The sequence below is a fragment of the Empidonax traillii genome, unplaced genomic scaffold (assembly GCF_003031625.1).
Source record: "Empidonax traillii isolate 1590-97213 ecotype Southwest subspecies unplaced genomic scaffold, ASM303162v1 scaffold1534:size101994, whole genome shotgun sequence".
NCBI lineage: Eukaryota > Metazoa > Chordata > Aves > Passeriformes > Tyrannidae > Empidonax > Empidonax traillii.
The window spans coordinates 1843-25284 of NW_020956727.1; the positions used below are offsets into that span (position 1 = coordinate 1843).

A 23442-nucleotide genomic window follows, 5' to 3' on the forward strand; every position below is an offset into this window, starting at 1 on the left:
GTGTGTGCCCTCCTCCTGTGGGGTGGCCACCCCGGCCCCTCTGGCTGACACGTGCAACGAGCCCTGCGTGCGGCAGTGCCCCGACTCCACGGTGGTGATCCAGCCCCCGGCCTCAGTGGTCACCTTCCCCGGGCCCATCCTCAGCTCCTTCCCCCAGCAGAGCGCTGTGGGCTCAGCAGGAGTGCCTGCTGTTGGAGGGGGCTTTGGGGGCAGTTTTGGAGGCCGTGGGGGTTATGGGGGTTATGGCTATGGGGGTTATGGTTATGGGGGTTATGGTTATGGGGGTTTTGGGGGCTCTGGGAGCTGTGGCCGTGGCTGGGGCCGTGGCAGCTGTGGCCCCTGCTAAAGCCTAAACGTGCAGGGAGTTCAGTGCTGCCCCTGCCCCTGGGGCTCCACAACCAGCCCCTCTTGGCTTCTCCCACCTGAGCCAGGATGAAGCTTCCAGCCCCTCTTCAGGCTGCAGGAGCAGCTCCCCGTGATTTGCACAGGGTGACCCTGCAGACCCTCAGCTGGTGGCTTTGGGGCTTCCAGCACTGGCCCCCAAAAGCTCCCCTCTCCCTGCCCTGCAACAAAGCTCTTCTGACCCTCTTGGATGAGCCTCTGCCCTGCTCTGCCCAGCTTGGAGACTCCCAACCTGCAAGAGGAAGGGGGAATCTTTGGGGTGGAGCCCTGGCTTGGGCCTTGCTGCTGTTTTAGGATTTTTGTGTTTCCAATTCCCTGTCCCTGGGGTGGTTTGTGTCTTGCTGCCACTCTCTGTTGCATTTTCCACCCGCAATAAAGACTTCACTTTGCTGCAGTAACTCGGTGTTTGGTTGGTTTTTATGAGTTTGCTCTTCTGATTGTCCACCTTGAGCAGGGATGTGTTCACAGAGTCCCTGAATCCTCGAGGTTGGAAAAACCCTCCAGGATCATCCAGTCCCCCCTGTGCCCCATCCCCACCTTGTCCCCCAGCCCAGAGCACTCAGTGCCACTTCCAGTCCTTCCTTGGGCACTTCCAGGGGTGGGGATTCCAAACCTCCCTGGGCAGCCCCTGCCAAGACCTCACCACCCTTTCCAGGAGGAGATTCCTCCTGCGATGATGTTGATCCTGAAACTCAGGCCGCATTATTTAGTGAAAAGGGTTTGTGAGCTGTTCAGCAGCTCATTTACACCCTTTTGTTGTAGCACACAACGGGTACAAACAAGTTATTATCCCCATTCTAAGAGACAGGTTTAAAGGGAAAAAGTATCAGTTAATTTATTTATTCCTTCTTTGGTCCTTTTCTCCAGCAGAAATACACGGTGTCTTCACAATTTACCACGGCAGATAATTTTGGAAGTTCAAAGCAGCTCTCAGACGCTCGTAACTATTTTATATATTTATAGTGTGTTATTAGTCTATTAAAAGCTTAATTCTCTTCTCAGGTGCTTCATTATTGAAAAACAGTCACTTCAAAGGTGCGTGTTGGGGCATTTCGGTGTTTGCTTTAGTCACAATGGGATTTTATAGCCTTCAAATTCTTCATTCAAATGTGGCTCTGCATGAACAACCACGACATTTGGATTTCTTTCTTAGCTTTATCTGAAGTCTTTCTGATACGTGTGTGGTATTCCACGGATTTTTAACTCTTCCTGTTAACTCAGCCCCCTGATGGAGCTGCTGAAAGTACAGTCTGTGGAACTCCTGAGAGAGTAGAATTTAATTTAACATAATATTGTCTCTCTAAACTTGTGCTCTCTGACACACAGCTCTGCAGTTTTTACTGAGCAACTTGTTTATAAATTCCCTATATTTTATTAAATAGGTTTAGCTGATTAAAAGATTGAAATTGGATGAGTTGCTTGCTTAATTTACAAACCTTAATGCCAAGGTCACCAAATCACTGAGTGATTCCCAAGGAAAAAAAGCTTCTCAGAAGCCCTGGGAAAAGCTCCATCCCCAAAGCTGCTGGAAGTAAAACCCACAGCTTTCCTGGCAAAGATTTCTGATGAATTTTGAGTTCATATTTTGTGCTGTAGCCTATTTTGTGTTCCTTTTATAAGACTGGGAGTTTGGTGTTCAGTCGTGGTCCCCCCAGTTCAAGAAAGACTTGGAGATAGCAAAGAATGATTTTGGGGTCTGGAGCATCTCTGATGAGCAGAGACTGTGAGAGCTGGGCCTGGTTAGTCCAGAGAAGAGAAAGCTGAGAGGGGATCCCATCTATCCATACAAATATATCAAATATCCACACAAATCTCTCATCTGAGAGGGGCTCCCATCCATCCATCCATCCATCCATCCACTTATCCATCCAAATATCTCCAAGGGGTGACAGGTGATGGCCAGCTGAGGGTTATTAATTTGCAAAATTAGTGTGCTCAGCTTGAGCTGAGCTTAAAATGAGTTTCATAAGAGCCACAGGGGGCTGTGTGTCTCCTAAAACATGAAAAAAAATCTGTGTATATCCAAGCCAGAAAAAGACAACCAGGGACATGTAATGATGCTGGAACAATTTTTTTTTAATAAGAATAAAGCTCACAATCTAAAACAGCACAGAAAGCAAAAGCAGAAAGAAATGGGTACAACACGAATTTATATCTGCAGAAAATCTCCCGGTTTCGTTGGGACAATTTTGCTGGAGCATTTTACTGCCCATTTTCCATCATTAAACCTTTCCGTTTGTACGAAATCCAGTGAAACAAGCCTGATTAGATGAATTAATATGTTTCTTTGGTGTAGTTTCAAAGGCAGCCAAGGCAGAAATCCATCCCCAGGAGGGCTGGTAGAGGCACACTCTAGATTTCATTCAGATTAGCAGAGAAGGAGCTATAAATCAGCTAAGTTGTTTACCCAAATTAACCAACGCTAAACCCGCTTTCCTCCGCTCCACCACCAAACCCTGGCAGGGCTAAGAAAAACAAAACAAAACAAAACAAAACAAAACGCTTTGGAAGAACATCTGAAGCTCGACAGGAACGCTGAGCATCCCCCGGGGGTCCCGCAGCGATGCCGGAGCTCCCGGCAAAAAAAAAAAAAAAGCAAAAGCAGTGGAAAATTCCTTCATTCCAGCCGGTTATTCGCACCCTCCGGGTTTAGCAGGGGTAGCAGGGGTAGCAGCTGCCGTAGCTGTACCTCGGGATGTAGCGGGAGGAGTAGGGGGAGCAGTAGCGGGTGCTGTAGGAGGGGCAGCAGTCGCGGTACCCGCAGAGCCCCCCGACGCTCTGGTAGCCACAGGGGCTCCCGCAGTCGTAGCTCCGGTAGCTGTACACGGCCCCGTAGTTGCAGGGGGTGTAGCAGGGGTCCTCACACTGCCTCTGGTAGTAGAAAGTCATCTTGGGGAGTGGAGGGAGGCGAGCCTGAAAAAAAAAAAAAAAAAATAAAAATAAAGCCTTTGAGGTGCGAGATGAGCGGAGAGGAAATCTCGAGGACGCGCAGCAAAGGCACTGCTTGGCTCTCTGTTGTTCTCTCCTGGTTTTTAAACCCCTAACCCTCCCTCCGGAGCTTTTCCCACCCGTCAGTGATTGCGCCCCACGGGGAAATGGGATTGGTGAGCCGCGTCAAAAGAGCTGTCGGGGAATAAACCGAAAAAGCCTTCACAGCCCTGCCGAGACAAAGGCTTTAAGGGAAAAGGGGATACACGCGGGAACGACACCGTTTCAAACATTCCAGTACTGACTGAAATCCAGGAAGAAAAGGCTGGTTTACATACGAATCACTCTCGTCAAACCCCAGCCTTAATTCCCAGTGCCTTTATCTTGTAGATCGGGGCAAAAGAAAGGAGGGGGAAATAGCATCAAATATTCGTTATTCACCCGAATTTCCTACATCTCTTCTGACTTACCCAAGCGTCCAAGGAGAACAGAGCAGGAGAAGTGGATGCCTGGTTTTCTGCCGTGCAGGGTTTTTATAGAGCGCCCAGTCCCGCCCCCCCCCCCCTACCCCCCACCCCGGGTCAGCTCCAATTACCAACCCCTTTTTGCCTCCCCCCGTGACTCCTTCTCATTGATATCCTGCTCCTCCGCAGGGTTTCTGATTATTGGTCCAAGGCAACACCCCGCTGGGCGCCTTTCATCTCCGAGCCACCCAGGGCAATTAAGCCTTGGTATCATCCTGCTGAGTCGGCTCACGAGGACGGCGACAGGTCGCCAGAAAATGCAAAGACTCGCGAATTCCCGAAGACTCAGGAATTCTCTTCCTCTTGGAAGAAGCGTCTTCGGCCCCACTCGCTTCCCTCTGCATTTTTTTTCCCCCCCTCCCTCTCACCTCGGAACGCTGATGGGAAGGGAAGCGCGACCTCTGCTTTTCGCGGGTTTCGTAACTCTAATGACCAAACCTCTCCGACGTTTCCTGTTGGGGGGGATAAAGACCATTCATTCATTCCTTTGATTCTGGACCGGGATTGATTCAACCCGAAAATTGGCCTGGAAGCGCCGAAATGGTATGTACACAACTCATCTGCAGAGATGAAGGGGGGGTAAATACCTCCCCGAGACCCAATTCTGAAGCTATAAATTACCACTTAATAAAGCCCAGAAACGGCACAACCCGATGGACGTTTTTGTTTTTTTGTTTTTTTTTTTTTTTTCTTTGTCTTACATAACCCGAGCATAACAACGTGGCATTAACGTTTCAATAATAAATCTCTTTGTGCGCGGGGGAAACGTTTAATAAGTGTTAATGAAGGCTTTGATATGCAAAATCGAGAGAAAAGGGCCCCAGAACTCCTGACTGTGCCTGTCATTACCCTGCCTTTTGGACTGTGGGTAAACAGCAGCGTTTGGGAGGTGAAGGTCAAGCAGGGAATACCCAAGTGGCATTCGCAGGGCTCAGCATTAATCATCGAATTAAATTAAACAGCTCGGCAACACTGAGAAAACACCCCATTAAACCCTAATTGGAATTTGGGGGGGATTCCTCAGGAAAGCTGCAGTTATTACAGAGATAATGTTTTGTCACGAGCAAATCATTTCTGGAACTAAGTGTTAAGGAAAAAAAAAGAAAAAAAGCACCCAACAGATGTTTTTGGGACCGATGAAATTTAGGCTTGCTCTCTCTCCAGAAAATGGAGTTTGTGAGTTTATTTCCTAAAATAAGGCTGGGAACTTCAAACAGCAAAAAAAAATAAGCCCGGAAATTTCAACTATCGTTACTTCTGCTTGAAATAATTTGGATTTGTGGGTGATCTCTGCCTGCTTTAAGGTTCTCATAAAGTCACCCACACCTGGCGTCATTCAAACATATTTACACTCTTCTTACAGCAAAAAGGACACCAGTTTCCTTCAGTGTAGATTTAGGAGTTCGTTAAGTTGGGTCAAAGTAATTGATGGAGCGCAGCAAGCAAATAAATGAGATTTTCTACAGAATGACTTACCTGTGGGAGGTCACGGGACAAAATTAACCCATCCATGCAACCCCCCCCCAAAAAAAATTAAAAATTATAACTAAAAATACACAAAACCTGAAGGAACGAACGAAAACAAATGATAAATTATTTCTGCCAAAAGTAATTGCAGCTCTTTGTTCCTCTGAGGAATCCAGAGTCATTGCAGGTTTCACGAACTGGCATTTGCCCATTCATCCAAAATTGGGATTGGGAGCCTCAATTAAGCCTGCTCTCAATATCCTGCCTTCCCTTTCCTGTTATAACTCAGATTTCACCACACTAATTCTGCAAATGTAATTGACCCAGGAAGTCTGCAGATGAAAGAAAATGTCACGCTTTTGGAAGCCAAGACCTGACTAATAATCCCAAAGCAAGAGCAAACAATGACATCAACCCCAGGAGTGACGTGCAGACGTTAAATTTGGGCTCTGATGAGTGGGGAGTTGAAAGCGCAGGAGGCTGGGGCAGATAAAGGTATAAAAAGGGAGAGAAGTTCAAGGCTCTGCACTCGCATCTTCAGCTTTTGAGTTCTCGCCCGCCTTGGTAAGTCAGGCTCCCTGCACTGCCTTTCCTGCTGGGGTTTGCTCTGTTGGGATGGAGATGGCATTAATACTTTAAAAGGGGTTTCATAGCCATGAAATTCTCTTTTTTTTTTTGCTAAAAATTATATATTAATACACCCTTGTAAATGTAGGAGATTGGCTCATCTAGACGTGCGGCGTCAGAAATAACTTTATTTTAGGACGTGGTGGCGCAGTTCAGGTCTCTTGATTGTTGATTAGCTGTGGCAGGGGAGGGTTGGGTGTGATGTTAAGGAAAGGATCCGAAGGAACAAGCTGCTTTTTCCCAGCAGACTTGCTCGAGGGGGAGGATTTCTTGGGGTGATTTGTCTCAAGAGCAAAAGAACTATAGGATTAATTCCTGGATTAGCGTCTGTTCACTGATGGTTTCTAGAGAAACATCAGGCCCTGATCCCAGAACCTCTAACAAAGTCCCCTCCAAATTCCAACCTGATTCCAGGTTGTCAGTCCCAAGCAGTGACAAACCAGAATATTTTTATGGAGAAAAGAAGGGGGAAACAACCAGAAAGGGCAGGAAGGAACCGAAGCGTAGCCTTGAACTGAGATGTTCCGTCGGTTCTTGTGCTCACCCCTCTCTCCTCTCCCTCTTTCTCGTGCTCACGTGGGGTTTCCCAGAAGCAGCAACTTCCTGCTGGGAACAGACCTGACCTTCTTACCTTTCAAGCTGACAGAGGGGAGGGTTAGAGGGGAATATTGGGAAGAAATTGTTCCCTGTGAGGGTGGGGAGGTGAATCCCAGAGAAGCTCTGGCTGCCCCAATCCTGGGAGCGCCCAAGGCTGGGTTGGACGGGGCTTGGAGCAACCTGGGCTAGTGGGAGGTGTTGACAACAACAAGGCTGTGGGTTTGATCCCCTCATGGGCCAACCCCTTAAGCTGAACTTGATCCTTGTGAGTCCCTTCCACCAGTGAGATGGTCCCAACCCAAACCATTCCGCCATCCTGCCCTTCCTCTTCCTTTTCAGCCTCCACCAACCCACCCACCCCACTCCCAAGATGACTTTCTGCTACCAGAGGCAGTGTGAGGACTCCTGCTACACCCCCTGCAACTACGGGGCCGTGTACAGCTACCGGAGCTACGACTGCGGGAGCCCCTGTGGCTACCAGAGCGTCGGGGGGCTCTGCGGGTACCGCGACTGCTGCCCCTCCTACAGCACCCGCTACTGCTCCCCCTACTCCACCCGTTACACCCAGAGGTACAGCTACAGGAGCTGCTACCCCTGCTACCCCTGCTAGACCCGGCTTTGGAACCGCCCCTGGACAGGAATCAAACCCCAAAAAAAGCGATTCCGGATGGATTTGACTCCTGTCGCGGCAGCAGGACCTTTTCCCCCCACCCTGCTCGGGGTCGGTCCTGAGGACTTGGCATCTGTCCTCAAGCTGCTGCTGTTCTGAGTGATTTGCTTTTGCTGTTGCCTTTCTCTTCCTTTGTAGACTTTCTGTGTAGATTCGCAGCAGGGAGGAGCGGACGCCTCGTGCTGCCGCGCTGGGGGGGGGTTCTGCTCCTCCCCAGGCACCACCTCAGTCCCAAAAACACCTGCTGTGAAACTGTAGTAACCCTCTGTTAAAGGAATGTGTGAACCTCCTGTGCTACTACAAGCTGTAACTTCTTCTTCTTCTTACTCTCATTAAAAGATCTTGCATCACACCGCTGCCTTGGGTTATATTTTAATTGTTTTTCCTTTTATATTTGGCTTTAATAATTATTTACTTGACAAAATGGCAGGGAAAAAAAAAAAAGAGGGACTGACTTGGGAGTTCTGCAGTTTTAAACATCCTGCAGAACTGAGGTGACTGAGGACATATTGAACACCTCAATCTCTGTCTCCTCCAAGGCAGTCCTGACAACTCACATCCTCCTCCACCCAACCCACCAAAACAAGGCTGCTTCCCCCCCCCCCCCCCCCCCAAAAAAAAAAATGAGCCTAAAAGTGTGATGATTTGGGAAAAATCAATCAGCACTTGCTGGCAGCCCGAGTTCGAGGATCCAAAATGCACTGAGACATTTTGGCTCATCCCAGACTCCCAGAGCTTTCTGCAGCTCCCACAAAACACCTCCCGGTGCAGGTCCCTTCTCAGGGTGAGCAGCTCAGAAGGTGCCTTTTGCAGCGCAGCAGAGGACTGTGGAGCACAGGAGGGAATTCCCGAGCTGAGGAAACACCAGAACCTCCCATGAGAGGGATGGACACAGCCTGGGAAGGGCCAGGAGTTAATTGTGGCCGGCCCTTCAATCCACATGAGCAACAACTGGGCACGTTTAGTGTCCGAGTCCCACCTGCAGCCCTGAATTCGGCTCTGGGAGAGCGTGAGGTGGATGTGGAGCTGCTGGAGCAAGTCCAGAGGGGGCCATGGAGATGCTCTGAGGGCTGGAGAACCTCTGCTCTGGAGGCTGGGAGAGCTGGGGGTGTTCACTGGAGAAAAGGAGCTCCAGGGAGACCTCAGAGCCTCCTTCCAGTGCCTACAGAGGCTCCCAAGGGAGCTGGAGAAGGCATGGAGGGACATCCTGCAGGTGTTTGCCAGCCTCCACCATCAGCAAAACTGTTCTCCAGAGGAAAAGGAGAGGAGTGAAGATTGCAGATAAGGCTTGTGGAGTGCAAATCTCTTCTTCCCCATGATTAACACATGACAGGGAGGGAGAGGAGTCGCTCAGAGTAAAAGTGACTGTCAGCTCCATGACGAAAGGATGAATCCACTGGGAGGGCTCCCAGGCTGGAGCCATCCGGGAGCCACAAGAAGAGTTTTGGGAGTGATTCCCAACAGGAAATGTTTCTCCTTCCTGGCTGCAGGAGCTCCAGCTCTCCCACAAACCCCAACCTGCAGGTGGGAGGCCAAATTCTCTCTGCAACCCTCCCTGCCAGGAAGGTCAGGTTGGGTGTCAGCAGGAATTTCCCCATGGAAAAAGGGTGGTGAGGCCTTGGCAGGGGCTGCCCAGGGAGGTGGGGGAGTCCCCACCCCTGCAGGTGCCCAAGGATGTGGCACTGAGTGCTCTGGGCGTGGGGGACAAGGTGGGGATGGGGCTCAGCTTGGATTTCACGGTCTTGGAGGGCTTTTCCAACCTCAAGGATTCCATCATTTCCTTGTACTGTGACTTTCCTCTCTGATGTGAGTCTTAAAAATGCAAATCAACGTTTCCCTCAACTGGTCACCTCCAGCAGTTGCAGGAATTCATTTCTCATTAAAAAAGCAGCTCTGGTTTACGGGGAAATTTGGGTTAAAAAGTTTAAGGGAAGTCAGTGGTTGATGCAGCAAATCATAAACTTCCCTATTTCGGGGTTTGAAAGACACAAAATGGTTTGTCTTTTCAGCACAGTGTTTTTTCAACCTGTTAGTTTATAAATCCTACCCCAGAACAGCTGGAAAAACACATCAAATGAAGGAACAACACAGGAAAAATCATTTGGCAAATGAAGTGGGTGAAAAACAATTGAAATTTCGTGGGGATTACCAGCTTTAACCTGTTCTTGTGAGTCAGAGCTCCTCACTAAATGTCTCAATATACTATTCCCTGTGACTTTGACTCCATCTTTCTATAATTAACGAGAGTTTTTATAAATTATATTTCCACTTAATGACCGAACTCTGCTGTCTGTTGAGACCTGGGGCACTTCCCTGTGTCTGTAGGTGCAGAATTCCCACTTCTCCAGCTGGATTTCTGATTCCCAAGATTCGGGACAGCAAAATATTGGATCAATCGGGAGCAGTTTTTTACCTGTGAAAAATCTCCTGCAAAAGTGTTTGACTTTCCAGGCCAATTAATGGCATTTTAACGCCCCTCAGCTGCCTGGGAGGTCGTTTGGTGCCTCAAGAAATGGCCCAACCTGAGCAAACAGCAGCAAAACGAAATTTATTTGCACACACACACACACACGTCACAACTTCAATTAATGTAATTGGTTTCCTCCCCTGCCGAGGATCATTAATTTATTTTCATCCCCACAGCGCAAGACTTGCGCGTTTCTTTGGTCTGCAGATTTTTTGGGGTCGACCTCAGCTTTAATTATGAAATCCCAGATACCAGAAGGGACAAGAGGATGTAATGAAGGTAAAATTATATTAATATTTCACAGCAAAAACTTACTGATGCTGGTTTTCAACCCCACCTCTGAGCCCAACACGAAGCCAAGAGGCTTTTTTTTTTTTATTCCCCCGACTCGACAAATACCTCCTCGTTTGACCTTCCATGACGTGAGCCAAGCCTCATTTGCATATTAAATGAGGATAATAACAGGCATTTTCTGGAAGTGCTGAGCCTCCTCAGAATTTATGGTATCAGTGCTCTTCCAAAACAGTCATTAGGAGTTACTTTGGCAATGTTTGTGTGATTTAAAAACTGATGGTTCCTGCCGAGAGGGGCCTCGATGCACAGCGGATGGAGCAGGGGAAGGGAAGCCCCTGGGCTAACGAGGTTTTGTTTAATTAAAACTAAGCCATGGCATCACTTGGTGCGGGCTGACAGGGGCACTGGTGTAAAAACCACCAACAGGGAAATCAGGGAAGCGATTCCCGCTTCCCTGGCTCGGGAAAATCCCTCCCGCAGCCACCTTGGGAAGTGAGGGGGGCACAGAGTGAGCAGCCACCCCCCCAACCCTTCAGCTTCCAGCAGTCAGGAACACGTGGTCTCCATCCCCCTGGCTTCCCCAGCCTTCCTAAAAACTGCTCTCCCTCTTTTCTCCACTGATGGACCATCAGGAAGCCCAGATTTGGTTCTGCGGCACCGGATCCTCGGCCCAGTGTTACGTTTGTAGAATCCTGGAATGGTTTGGATTGGAAGGGATCCTAAAGATCACCTAATTCCAACCCCCTGCCGTGGGCAGGGACACCTCCCACTAGCCCAGGTTGCTCCAGCCTGGCCATGGGACATCCCTGGATCAGCTGTGCCAGGGCCTCCCCACCCCTCACAGGGGGCAAATTTCTTCCCAATATTCCCTAAATTTCCCCTCTGTCAGTTTGAACCCACTCCCCTTGTCCTGTCACCCCAGTTCCTGATGAACATCCCCCTCCAGATTCCCTGCAGCCCCTTCAGACCCTGGAAGGTGCTCTGAGGTCTCCCCACCACCTTCTCCTCTCCAGGCTGAACATATGGGAGACGCTCCAGACCCTTTATGCACTTCGTGGCCTCCTCTGGGCTCGCTCCAACAGTTCCACGTCCTTCTCATGTCGGGGGCCACCAGAGCTGGACTCAGCATGCCAGGTGGGACCTCAGCAGAGGGGAGCAGAGGGGCAGAATCTCAGATATATAAACACGCCATAAATACCTCGCCGATGTCTCTGACGTCACCCAGGAAAGTCTTTCTAGTAACGTCACCCAGAAAAGAGGCAAGAAAACCAGACTTTGAGCCTCGACCACATTGCTCAGATGCTGATTTAATTGATCCCCGTGCCTGGGCCTGGCCATTCTCGCCGGATAAATTATAGGCAGCAGAAGGAGCTGAAAGAATCAATGGCACGTCTGTCATTAATTGTGGCGGAAATGAATCAAAAGGGTCGGAAGGGAGCCCTGAGCAGGTCGGATGATATTCCTTCCCTCCCCGGGTGTTTTGCATGACCCCATAATGTGCAGCATCCACCTCCTCTGCAGGGGCAGAACCTGCAGAATCCGTGCTCTGTGCAGCCTCCAGGTTCCACCCCACTTGTCCTCTGGGGGGTGATTTTCTAGGAATCCCTTTTGTCCTGGAAGGTTTTCAGACAGAAAGAATCTCCCAGGGTGTGATCACCAGGCCCTCCCCGTTCCAGGAATGTGGAAAATTGGCCTAAAAAAGGGGGGGGAAGAAAACAATTATAGCAATTGGGCTGCTGATGTACTTCCCAAATTGGTCTCGTGACTCCCCCCCCCCACCCCGGAGAACTGGGGTGACTTCCACGGGTCTAAGAAAGAATATAAAAATGCTCACAGCCCCAGTGCTCCTCAAGCAGCTCCTCTTGCTTTACTCTTCTCTCTGAACTTGGTAAGTCCAGATCCCGTTCTCATTGAGATTCCTTTAACTCAGGGACAAATCCAGGTGTTTTGTCCTGGATGTTTGAATTTGGAGGGCGTTTTGATGAGTGGGCATGAAGTTCTCTGTGTTTCTTTTTTTGACCTGGTGATGCTTAACCCCTGAGATTTTCGTTTGTGGGCAGAACTGCCCATTGCACGAGGAGGAAATGGCTTTGGGTTGGGAAGGTGTTGCAGTAATGGGTATGGACAGGTCACACGGATTGTTTCAGTGTCTCTGGAGTCACTGGGGCAGCTCTGACCTGCAGCAATACGGGATTTAAACCTTCACCCTGCAACAGAGGATTTTCAGTGTCCTTGCTAGAACTGGCACTAACAAAGTTAGACAGGAGGAGGGATAGTTTATATGCCAAGATTAAAGCCAGACAAGCAGGGCTGAGACTTCAATGAACTTGTTGTGTGGTGTATAAACACTTCTAAGAACTCCTGGAAGTGCTGTGAGGGATCCAGGTCAGACTTAGGACACATAAACATCTTATCCTGAGCTCGGGGTTTACCCCGGGGTTTACAGTTGCCTGTGCTGGGAGCTTGGGCGTCAAACCCCCACAAAAACACTACATTTCTTCTTCAGGAAGAATTTCTTGATGGAAAAGAGGGTCAGGTTTCGGAAGGGGCTGCCCAGGAAGGTGGGGGAGTCCCGACCCCTGGAGGTGTCCGAGGAAGGACACTGAGTGCTCTGGGCTGGGGGCCAAGCTGGGGATGGGGCACAGGGACGGACTCTTGGAAGTCTTTTCCAACCTCAGCGAGGTGAGAATGATCCTCTGAAATGAGAATCACGCCCAAACCAAGGGATTTGCTCGGTGTTTCCACCCGACTTTCCCCCCTTCACCGATCCCTGCAAGCCGAGCTTTAACCCCGACCTCCCGCTCTGTTTCAGGTTGCCCTCCCTCCCTCCACCCACCACCCCGCCACCATGTCCTACTGCTGCTGCTCCCCCTGCTACACCCTGTGCTGCTGCTCCCCCTGCTACCGGAGCGTGAGCTGCTCCAGGACCTACAGCTGCTGCAGCCCCCTCATCTACCGCACCCTGCGCCGCTGCGGCTACCGCTCCCGCACCACCCGCTACTGCTACCCCTCCTGCTGCCGCTACTCCTGCTGCTGCTGAACCCACCACAGCCCCTCCAGCAAGGCCCAGCACCACCCCAGACCCATGGCTGATCTTCCAAAGGGACCTTCAGACGCCCGCCGAGCCCCCGCGATGGCACCCGACGTCGCCAAGAACGCGGAGCTCGGCCGCGCTCTGAAATCCCTCGGGGTTTCCGTCTGTCTCGCTCTTTCTGTCTGCTTCTCCCTGCCTTTCCCAGCCCTCCTGGTGGCCTCCTGTGTTTAAACTCCCTCCCAGCAACGGGAGGGACGATCTGCAATTCCGGTAGAACTCCTCTCCTCGCAGCTGCTCTGAAGGACCTGTTCGATATGAGATTTTTTTGGGTCATCTGCATGCTCAATAAGCACTTCCAGCGAGGTGCTGCAGGACTGTAATGGAGCAGGATTACGGCTGTCTCGCCTTTGATCTGGATTTACAAGCACCTGGAGGATGAACAACATGGGCTCCAACAAGAAGGAATGTTCTCCAGTGCAGTGACTCACCTCCTGTAGCTCCTTCCAGTATCCCAAAACTATAATCTTTCTGTATCTGTGCCAACTCCTTTTCTTGCTGCATTAAAGTCTGTCTTTCTGCATTTAAAAAAACCCTGGAGATCCGGTTGTTTTCTTGCCCCTGTCCCTGTTTTACTGAGTGGTGACATCCTGAAAGGGACTTTCTGTCCCCAGAGCCGGCAAAGTGTTTGCACCTCGAGTTCTGTGTCCTGTTCTGGGCTCCTCATGGAAAGAAAGACAATGAGGGGCTCAAAAATGTCCAGCAGAGGGAACAGAGCTGGGGAAGGATCTGGAAAATCAGTCGGCTGAGGTCCCAGTAAATACACCCTTCTCTTCTCTTTTACCCCTCAGGAATGCAAGAAATGCCCCAGTTTCTCCCTTTCATTTACTTAATTAAACTATTACCAGATTTGAGGTTAAAAGGGCTGGTTTTGCCCGGGGTGGAGTTAATATTTCAGCACAATAGGGCTGTAATAGTCTTTATAATAATGTTGCAAAATAGAAAAGAATTAGTCCCAGACCTGCACAGAGAATATAGAAAACTGTTCAAGTGAGCAGAATATTGTCCTACTCCTGCAAGCCAAATTCAAATGTTCCAGAGTCCCAATTTCCTATCACATTCCAGCTTAATTGCATTGTCAGCCAGGAAAACACAAGAAAAAATAAAAATCTATATTCGAATCAACGGGCAAAGGGACAAGAAGGAAGTGGTGGCTTGGAAAAGCTCAAACCACCGCCTCGACCTTCCACACAGACCAGAAGAAAATCCATTTGAGCAGAACAAAATCTGCAGTGTGTGTGTGTGGGGGGGGAAGGTCACGTCCTAATCACACCACACTGGCCCAGCAGCAGCACCGAAGCATCTTGAGATGATTCACTTATTTTTCCACCGAGCCAAAAGCCTGGAGTTGCAGGAACAGGCAAATCCAGAGCCACAGCTCGAGTTTCTTGCAGCTCCAAAAGTCCCCGTTTCCCGCCTGAGGAGGACAAGTCTCTACAGGCAAGTCCTTAAGCACATGGAGTTAATAAATTTATCACTGTTTGCTGCCGTGGATTTGAAGATATTTCAGAGAACAAAGTGGAAAAATAAAACCAGGAAAATGCAGGGCTGATGCAGAGTAAGTTTTTAATGCGAGTGAAAGGCAGATATACTTTACAAAGAGACACAGGACGGAAAGACCACGTTCCCAAAGACACCTTTACACCCTGCCCACCACCCAGTCGAGAGTTCAGGTGCTGCCAACCAACATCAGAGCCGGTTTATGAGGGCTGGAGCACCGAGGACGAGCAAGTTCTAGGTCAGGAGGAGACTTTGGGTGGCGGCAGAACGGAGGAGGGATCACCCTAAGCGCTTCAGGGGCGGCGCAGAGCTCTTGAATCTTGACAGCCCCAGGGCTCTGCGCAACGTCTGCTGCCAAAGGCTCTCCACCAACCCTTGCTCGCCAGGTTTGGGTTGATCTTCACCCCCAAGGCCGGGTTTAGCAGCTGTAGCACCCGCCGTAGCCGAACCTTTGGCCGTAGCGGTAGGGGTAACCGTAGCGGCCCGAGTAAAAACCGGGGTATCCACAGCAGTCCCCAGAGCCGTAGAAGCCCCTATAGAGACCCCCATAGCCGTAGCAGTCCCCAGAGCCATAAATGCCCCGGTAGCCGTAGAGGCTCCCGCAGCCGTAGCGGTCGCCGAAGCCGGAGAGGCCGCGGTAGCCGTAGAGGCCGCCGTAGTAGCCGCGGTAGCCGCAGGAGCTGCCGCCGTCGTAGCCCCGGTAGCCGTAGAGGCCCCCGTAGCTGCAGGGGGAGTAGCAGTCGTCTTCACACTGGAGGAAGGTCATCTTGCTGAACTGGAGGCAAACCTGGCGGCAGGGAGGGAAGGGGGAGTTGTAAATATTCCCGAATCGGCGACCTGGGCTGGTCCTCCTTACAGCCCGTTCCCACCAGCTCCTCATCTGGCCAACAGGATGCCACCAAGGTGCTGGGTTGGAAGGGGACCCGCAAAGGACCGTCTGTCTTTAAACCATTTGGTTTTCTCACTTTCTGAGCGTGGAATCAGCTGTTCCCGACCAAAACCTTGCTGCTGATTCAGGGTTTTCCTTAGAGAATATTAGGAGTGAACGACCCTAAAAGTCTTTCAGGACACCAGCTTTGCGTGGAGCAAAAACTCTGCATTCCCAAACCTCCCATCAAGGAAGACTTCAAGGAAGCCCAAAGTGATGTTTGGGCTCATCCCTCCAAGTGCCGTTTCAGTGGTTTCCACCCATTTTTGGATTTGCATCGGGAAGCGCTGACGGCACAGACAACAACCCACGGAGCATTAATACACCTGAGAACACCTGCCCTGCCAAACAGAGCTGCAGATCTCCCTTTAAAATAGGAGATTTAGGGGGAAAAAAATTGGTGGTGAAACCCATTTCTACCTCTGCTGCCCTAATAATCCTTTATCAGGGAGCCTCAGGTGCCAACAGGACCCGTTTCACCCCCAGCTTTAAAACTGGAACCCACCAAAATTCCTGCAGCGCAGCTAAAACCTTAAACTCCAGAGAAACTCCTGGAGAAACCTTAAATTTCAGAGAAATTCCTGGAGAAACCTAAAGTTCTGAGAAATTCCCGGAGAAACCTTAAATTTCAGAGGAGCCCCAATCCCAGCAGAAACCACAGAGGCAAAAATTCCCAATCCCTGTGAGGGAAGGAGGGAAAACTCACCGAGTTCACCAGGAGGAGGAAGGCAAAGGAGCTGATGAGGAGCCTTGAGCTCCCAGCCCTTTTTATACTCCCTCTTGGCCCTCCTGGCTTATCTCCGACGCCCTGAGTATTCAAAAAGGTTTGTTGCCTTATTGGTTGGAAAAACAAATTTGCCTGTCCACGTCATATCTTCAATTAATGTAATTTTCTCCATTGTTTGGGATTATTAGTGTGTTCCCAAAGCCTCCCGTATGGCACATGTATTACAGGTTTCTTTCATCTTCCGATTTTCTGGGCCGGCGACATTCCTGATACCATTTTATTGCCTGGGTTGTGAAAAACGGAAGTTTATTTCTGTGCAACGTAAAAGTCATTTCTGCCTCCTCAAGGACATTGGAGAGAGAGAGAGAGGAATTTTCAGTAAAAAAAAAAAAAAAAGGAAAATTTTTCCATGTGTTGGATATTTGGGTTTCACCGGAAACTGATGCAACAAAACACAGGCTTTTTACTTAAGGGAAATGTAAATGTAGATGAAGGAGTTTCATATTAAACTTCAGCAGCTTGAGGAAAAACAGCCAGAACTACACATAAATCTTAATTCCATTCCTCCAAAGTGCTCATGAATCGAAGTCATGTCGCTGCACGAGCAGAATGAGCGTTTTCAATCAAAATTACAACTCTGGCGTTGTTTGCAACACGTGAATTCACCAAAGGGCTTGACCACAGCACAACAAGGGGGAGAATTCAAGTGTGAGCTTGAGGTGGAAATAAAGAAATTCTAAATATTAGCACTAAAAGAGCTCTAAATGCTGTTTTCCAAAGAATCACATTGTTTGTTTGTTTGTTTTTTTTCCACAAAGAATCAGCCACGTGTATCCAACTCCAGGAACGCCGGAGTTCACGGCAGAGCTCCTTGTGTGACCTTCACCTCGTTCCTGGCATTAATTTGAATGGAAAATAAGCGCAATAATGAGCAAACAGGATGCTGAGGCTTCCTCAGAATTCTGAATACCAAAGCCCTTCATAAACACTCATTAATGTTTTCAATTTGCAAAGTGTTGCAGGATTTAAATATTAATAGCTTGTCACCGAAAAGACACCTCCAGATTTAATAACACGCTCACTTCCAAGGCACTTCAAGGTCTCTTGTTCCTGAGCCCTATTAAGGTGCTACTTGAAAGTCAAAAACCACCCCCCTGTCCCCCCCTCCAAAAAAAAAAAGTTCTAAAATAGGAAGGGATATTTGGGAACGTCCACGGGGCAGTTGGAAAACGTCTTGGACGTTGTACAACCCAAATCCCAAAGAGCTGCTGGGGAGGGACGTCAGTGGGAAGCAGATAGAGGTCACGGCGATGTTTGGGAGCTCCCTCACTCCTCATCACACCAAAGCCCAGCCTATTCCTTTGGTCCCCCCGGCTCGTTCGCGCCCACAAGACGCCGAAGCCAAGCCAGCGGAGAGAGCGAGAGCACCCACGAGGCGATTGCGCAAGCGGGTAAATGGTCTGACAACAACAACAAAAAAAAATAAATATATCTGCCCAAATTATTTCCCCAGCCTTCCGACCGCGGGGGGAATTCCACCGGCAATTTTCCTAGAGATGTGCCGAGCCCGTTTCTCCTCATATTTTTTTTTTTTTTTAAGATTAAAGAAATTCTGGAGGGGTGACGCACGTCCCGCTGGGCGACGCCAATTGGAGGGATGAAGGGGGTCTGATGAGATATCCTGGATAGCTCTGGAGCTGGGCAAGGTATAAATAGGGACCTCCAAGTGGGGAGTTTCATTCGCTCCTCTCAGCCACTCAACTGCTCCCTGCCTGGGTGAAGCGGGTAAGTCAATCCTGGCTTGACTGTTGTGTCTTGATGTTTGTCTGAATATCTGTGTGTGTGCTTGGATAGATATAAAAATAGATGTATATTTAGAGGTGAATTTATATATATATATTTATATATATAAAAGGTACTGGTGTGTCCATGTATATACGACTTATGGCCTGTGTACAGGTACAGACATTCTGTAAGCAATTTCTTGTCATCTTGGAGCGAACTCCAACCACAAAATTCCCTGCAACAATCAGGGAATTCCTTCACTCGAATTTTTGTGCTCTTCTTTCCTGTGCTTATTGAATATTTAGGCTTTAAAGGGCTGAAAACTTGAAGTTTTCTACCGTAATCTTGAAGCCAGAAGTGCTTTCCAGCTCTGGATTGTATTTGTACATTTTTCTTTAGTTTATTCAAATCCCTCTGAATTCTGGAGTGGGAAAGTTCAGTTCTTGGCTGGCAAGAAACCTTCTTCTCCATGTTCAGTCAGCGATTTCAGAGAGCTGAGCAGGGGGAAAAAAATGTAGAGAAGTTGTTTGGGATTCGGGAAGCTTAGAAAAATAAATTAGATAATTAAGAGGGCGAAAATGATGCCGAGGGAGGGAAGGAGTTGCATCTCCTCCAGCAGCCCATAAACCTCATTTCTGGGGTGTGTTTCAGCCTCGCCAACATCAACAAACCATGACCTTCTACAGGGACTTCTACGACGATGGGTGCTACTCCCAGTTTGGGTACGACGACCTCTACGGCTTCGGGGGCCTGAGCGGCTTCAGATTTGGGAGGCCCTTCGGCTACTCCTGTGATGGGTTCCGATATGGGAGCCCCTACGGCTACAGAGGCTTTGGGAACCTGTATGGGAACAGGGGTTTCCTTGGCTACGGGGGCTCTTACGGGTATGGGGACCTGTACGGGTTCGGGTACGGGTACCCCTTCTCCTCCCGCTTCGGGGGCAGGTTCTTCTGAAGATGGAATGGTGATTGAGGACTGGAAGGCAAGGACACGGATCCACGGCTGGTTTCTGGCGCTGAGAGCGCCCACAGCCCCCTGGCTGAGTGCAGGGGGACACGTGGGTGCCAGGCTGCCTGAAACTACTCCATGTGTAACTACTCCATGTGTAACCCTCTCTTAACGTCTCCTATTTCTTCGACTGTCACTCCAAAGGGCAACTTGAACTGCAGCGAGAGCTGAGGCACCTTCAGAGCCTGTTGGGGGAGCAGAGCAGGACTTTGGGTGTGAGCAAAGTGACTTTAGGTTTCAATTCACAACCCCTTTGTATTGTCACAGTGGTAGTAGTAGTTTCTGCAACCGCTTTGCTCAGCCTTTAACTTCACCAAAGATGACGTCTGGTTGAGAAGCTCCTGTTAAATGGCCACGCTGTGCCTCCTCTGGCAGTGAACGCGACTCCCAAGCAACTCTGAGAGCAAGAAACGTGTTCTGCACTGGCAAACTCCACCATTTCCACCAGAAAAAACATCACCCGCCATCAGAAACTCTCTGCTTGCTGAAGACCCTTTGGTATCTCTTCAAACTTGTTCTTTCTGTTACTCACTGTTTCTCATTGTCAATAAAATTACTCTGCTTAGCTGGATCAGGTGTCTGGTCTTCCTTTGTCTGGGATTAAAAAGGACCACCAGCCACTCCAAAGAGCCACAGAATAACAGGGAAGTCTAGACTCCAGGTGTTGGAGACAACCACCACATCTCCACCTGAATTGCTCCTGCCCTGACTCATTTTCCCCAAGCAGGAGGAAGTTCTACCTTAACTATCCCTTGACCTTGGGCTTGCCCAAATTCTTCTCCAAAAAGGGGCATCAGCTGACTGACTGTACCCCTAAAACACACAGACTCCTGGAGCAAAGCTGGGGGGGGGGGGTGAAGGGGGGTTTGTTTGAGCAACAGATCTCAAAAAGCAGGAGATTGAGTGGAAATCTCGTGGTCTGCCAAGGCAGTGACGCTCAAGGTCAAAGACACCTGAGAGGAAAGACCAAAGGCAACCATCTGTTGGAGGGATCATCTCCTTTGCAAACTGAACAGCCAGGTTCTTCAGGGAGTTCCTGCCAGCCTTCAGCGTGTCACCTTAGGAGACTGAGGAGTCCTGATTTAGATTTGGAGCACCAAAGATTATCATCTGGCGCAGAACAAGGTGGTTCAGCAGGAAAGAGCCCAGACAGAGCTGCTCAGATCCCCTGCAAGGCCCAGCGACACATCAAAGGCATCACCAGGAGTCACGAATCTTGATGCAGAAGTGACTGTGAGGGGTCACCTTCTCTTCTCATGGTGGCCTCCTGCAGAAGCATTTCTGCATTCCAGAGCAAAGTGGAGGAAAGGGTCAAGAAAAGAGCTAAGGGAGGAGGTTGGAGAAGCACCTTCATGGGGCAGAAAACCAGGGACAGTGAACAGAGTAGTCCCCAAGCAGCAAATGCTGTTTCTCCAACCCAACATCCATTTCTTTCCATCCGTATCATTGATTTCACTTTAATTATTGGACCTTGAACTGGAAGGCAGCAGATGATGAGCTCCACAATTCCATCCAAGAGACAGGTCGGGTCTGCTGCCTCAGAAACCACCTCTTGGTGTCCTAATTTGAGCAAGACAGGCCCAGATCAGGGCGCCCCAGGAAGAGGGTCAGTGTTAGGAACCTCCACCCAAAGCTCCCAGCAGGGCATGTCCGCCGTAAATCAGAGCAACCCTTTGAAACTGCAAAGCCATTAAGAGGTGTTTAGTAATCCTCCTGCTGGCTGCTGTCAGCAGCAAAATGGGCTGGGTTCCCCGGGGAAAACATTAGGAAATGGTGGAGTCTCCCAACATCATAAAATCCAGTTTATCTTCCTTGGGGCTCGCAGGGCTTCTCCCACCGGCACCCGCGGATGGGCTTCGGCAGCGAGGACAGGAAGAGAACCCGGAAAGCCAAAGGTTTGGCTGGAATTCTCAGCCTGCCCCAGGGTCCTCTGGCCCCAGTTTAACCCCAGTCCCTGTCCATGTTTGCCAACCCAGCGTTATTTATGATTTATGGTGGTTCTTCCCTTGCGACGTCCCCCTCGGCTCGTTCGCTTCCGACTCCCACCCGGTGCCTGGGGAACACGACCCAGGGGTGGTGATTTCCTGCCAGCCCCAGCCCTCCCAGACCTTTCACCTGCCTTCACCTCCCTCCACAAGGCTGACCTGGAGCCACCTGGGTGCCACCTCACGTCCCCTTTTCGCTTTGAAGGTGTCACGGCTCCGGTTGGGGCTCCCACTCAGCGCTGGGGGTGTCCCGATGCACCTCCCCGCAGCCTCCCAGCCAAGCAAGCTCAGTCCCTCCAGGGATCCAGGGAACATCCAGGATCTCCTCCTCTGCTGCAGGTCAAGCTTTTGGGAATGCTGGAGCCCAGGCAGGGAGGAAAAGCAGTTTGTCACCCCAGATGCCCCGACCACAGGGTGATCTGCTTTTAACTGACACTGCATCCCTTTATTACCTATTCCTTCCAGCACATCAGGGTGGTTCAGGAAGTCCCATATCTGTGTGGAATTCCAGCCCAGACCACTTCCAGGGCCCCCCAAGCATCAGCCAACAGTACCAATGCTCATTTCCCATGGATCTGTCCCACTGTCTCAGGAAGCTTTGAGTCTCTCCTACACATTCCCTGGGTTTATGTCATGGAATCATGGAATGGTTTGGGTTGGAAGGGACCTCAAAGGCCATCTCATTCCAATCCCCTGCCATGGGCATGGACACCTCCCACTACCCCAGGTTGCTCCAGCCTGGCCTTGGACACTTCCAGGGCTCCAGGGGCAGCCACAGCTTCTCTGGGCCTCCCCACCCTCACAGGGAGGAATTCCTTCCCGATATCCAACCTAAATTTCCCCTCTGGCAGTCTGAACCCATCCCCCCTTTTCCTGTCACCCACTTCCACACGACCATTTCCCCCTTGACTTCCTTGCAGGCCCCTTTCAGAGGCTAAATCTGGCAATTCTTTCGTGCCCTCGGGCTGAGGAAAAGGTGGACGATTAGAGGAACTCTGTTCCCGGCTGAGATATTATCATAACAGATGACAGCTGCCTCATTTAACTAACAGAAAAACCACCTCCTGTAATTTCCTGGGTACCAGTCCCAGCAGGATGTATTTACTGCACGCACTGTGGGAAATTTAAATGCACCTTAGGGAACAACCCACACAGGTGGTGCCTCAGGACCTGCCTCCAGAGCAGAGATTCACTGCAAGGCTGAGAATCCCTTTTAAAGGCTAAGCCTGTCCCTAAATGAGAAATCAGGCCCCTGACTAGGGCCCAGACTGGGCTCATTTTCCCAGTTATTCCTTAAAAAAGTGCAGCCTTTCAAGAGAAGGGAAAGTGGGACGTGGAACAGGAAAAAGAAAAAAAAAAAAAAAGGCCTTGTTGGAAGCAGCGAGAGGAACGAGGTTTTCAAAATTCAGCATATTTAGATGAGCATTGTTAACCCATAATTATTGATAACCCCAATAATTAGGTTCCATAATGAACCTAAGAGACATCAGCAAACACTTCTGTCTTAAAAAAGTCATTAAATCTGCTTAGTAAGCTCCTTGATATCTTTAGTCCTCAGGGCAGTTCACATGAGTAGGGTTTTTTTTTTATGTTTAGAATAAAAGAGGAGCATAAATAGTCCCCAAAATAAACACAGGCAAATTTTCCCTCTTTTAGCGATTTCTGCTGTTTTGTGCTAACTGAAGATCTCAAAATATTCCACGGAAAGTGCAGCTTGAGCCACGGAAAGTGCAAACTGCAGCTCATTCCCAAACGCACCCTTAGCATGAAAATAAAGGTCCCTTCCTCTGGCTTTGGGGGGTTTGGGGGATTTCTCTCATGCAGGGAAGGATTTCTGGGGCTGGGGAGAACCTGGTTTGATCACCTCCTCCAGAACTCACCAACAGCCAATTGCACACCCTTACAGTGCCTTGGCCAGCTTTGTTTTCCTCACACACGAGGACAATAATTCTCCACATAATGCTCGGAACTAATCCCACACTCTCCTGTCACCTCGCAAAGCTTAATTACCCCTGGTTCTTTTATTAATGCACCACACAACATTTCAAACAAGAGCACAGCACGGAAAGCTCGTGAAGGGTTTATGATCAGTGGGTTCATGAAGAAAGGGATAATTCCTTGGGTGAACATCACCCAAGTCCAGTTTTGCACACCCGGTTTCTATCGTTGCCCTTCACTTTAGGAAAGACATGGAGGGGTTGGAAGGGAAGGGAAGGGGCTGGAGCAGCAGGAGAAGGGGCTGGAGAAACTCCTGAGGGAGCTGGGAGGGCTCAGCCTGGAGAAAAGGAGGCTCAAGGGGGACCTTCTGGCTCTGGAATTCCCTGACAGGAGGGGGGAGCTGGGTGAGGGTCAGGATCTTCTCCCAGGGAAAAAGGGACAGGAGGAGAGGGAACGGCCCCAAGCTGTGCCAGGGGAGGGTCAGGTTGGGCATCAGCAGGAATT

The 23442-nt window shown here is 49.8% G+C and overlaps 5 protein-coding genes across 5 annotated transcripts in view; 3 read left to right on the forward strand and 2 right to left on the reverse strand.

The window, feature by feature from the left end:
* The window catches only part of LOC114070375 (claw keratin-like), a 1338-nt gene extending 552 nt beyond the window's left edge, over positions 1-786 (forward strand). The window contains exon 2 of the mRNA XM_027907733.1: positions 12-786. Within this exon, the coding sequence (XP_027763534.1) occupies positions 12-346 (335 nt within the window). The 3' untranslated portion in view covers positions 347-786. The remainder of the gene's footprint in view (positions 1-11) is intronic.
* A 2263-nt stretch (positions 787-3049) lies between these two features.
* LOC114070382 (scale keratin-like) lies at positions 3050-3826 on the reverse strand. The gene is made up of 2 exons (XM_027907741.1): positions 3801-3826; positions 3050-3315 (listed from the first exon to the last, which is right to left on the reverse strand). The coding sequence occupies exon 2, from the start codon at positions 3289-3291 to the stop codon at positions 3052-3054; it is 240 nt and encodes a 79-aa protein (XP_027763542.1). The 5' UTR covers positions 3292-3315; positions 3801-3826; the 3' UTR covers positions 3050-3051.
* Positions 3827-6915: 3089 nt separating this feature from the next.
* On the forward strand, positions 6916-7155 carry LOC114070383 (scale keratin-like). Its single transcript, XM_027907743.1, has one exon. The coding sequence runs from the start codon at positions 6916-6918 to the stop codon at positions 7153-7155; it is 240 nt and encodes a 79-aa protein (XP_027763544.1).
* A 7828-nt stretch (positions 7156-14983) lies between these two features.
* Positions 14984-21360, reverse strand: LOC114070379 (keratin-associated protein 21-1-like). The gene is made up of 2 exons (XM_027907738.1): positions 21160-21360; positions 14984-15354 (listed from the first exon to the last, which is right to left on the reverse strand). Exons 1-2 carry the CDS (start codon positions 21313-21315, stop codon positions 14986-14988), a joined length of 525 nt encoding a protein of 174 aa, XP_027763539.1. The 5' UTR covers positions 21316-21360; the 3' UTR covers positions 14984-14985.
* LOC114070381 (keratin-associated protein 21-1-like) lies at positions 17941-19257 on the forward strand. The gene is made up of 2 exons (XM_027907740.1): positions 17941-18007; positions 18659-19257. Exon 2 carries the CDS (start codon positions 18680-18682, stop codon positions 18959-18961), a length of 282 nt encoding a protein of 93 aa, XP_027763541.1. The 5' UTR covers positions 17941-18007; positions 18659-18679; the 3' UTR covers positions 18962-19257.
* Positions 21361-23442: the final 2082 nt, after the last annotated feature.

Coding starts and splice junctions, on each gene's coding strand:
- LOC114070382 (XM_027907741.1), bottom strand. CDS start 3,291: ATGACTTTCTACTACCAGAGGCAGTGTGAGGACCCCTGCTACACCCCC.
- LOC114070383 (XM_027907743.1), top strand. CDS start 6,916: ATGACTTTCTGCTACCAGAGGCAGTGTGAGGACTCCTGCTACACCCCC.
- LOC114070381 (XM_027907740.1), top strand. CDS start 18,680: ATGACCTTCTACAGGGACTTCTACGACGATGGGTGCTACTCCCAGTTT.
- LOC114070379 (XM_027907738.1), bottom strand. CDS start 21,315: ATGTTCCCTGGATCCCTGGAGGGACTGAGCTTGCTTGGCTGGGAGGCT. Junction 15,355..21,159: donor TGGCACCCAGGTGGCTCCAG/GTCAGCCTTGTG, acceptor CCCTGCCGCCAG/GTTTGCCTCCAGTTCAGCAA.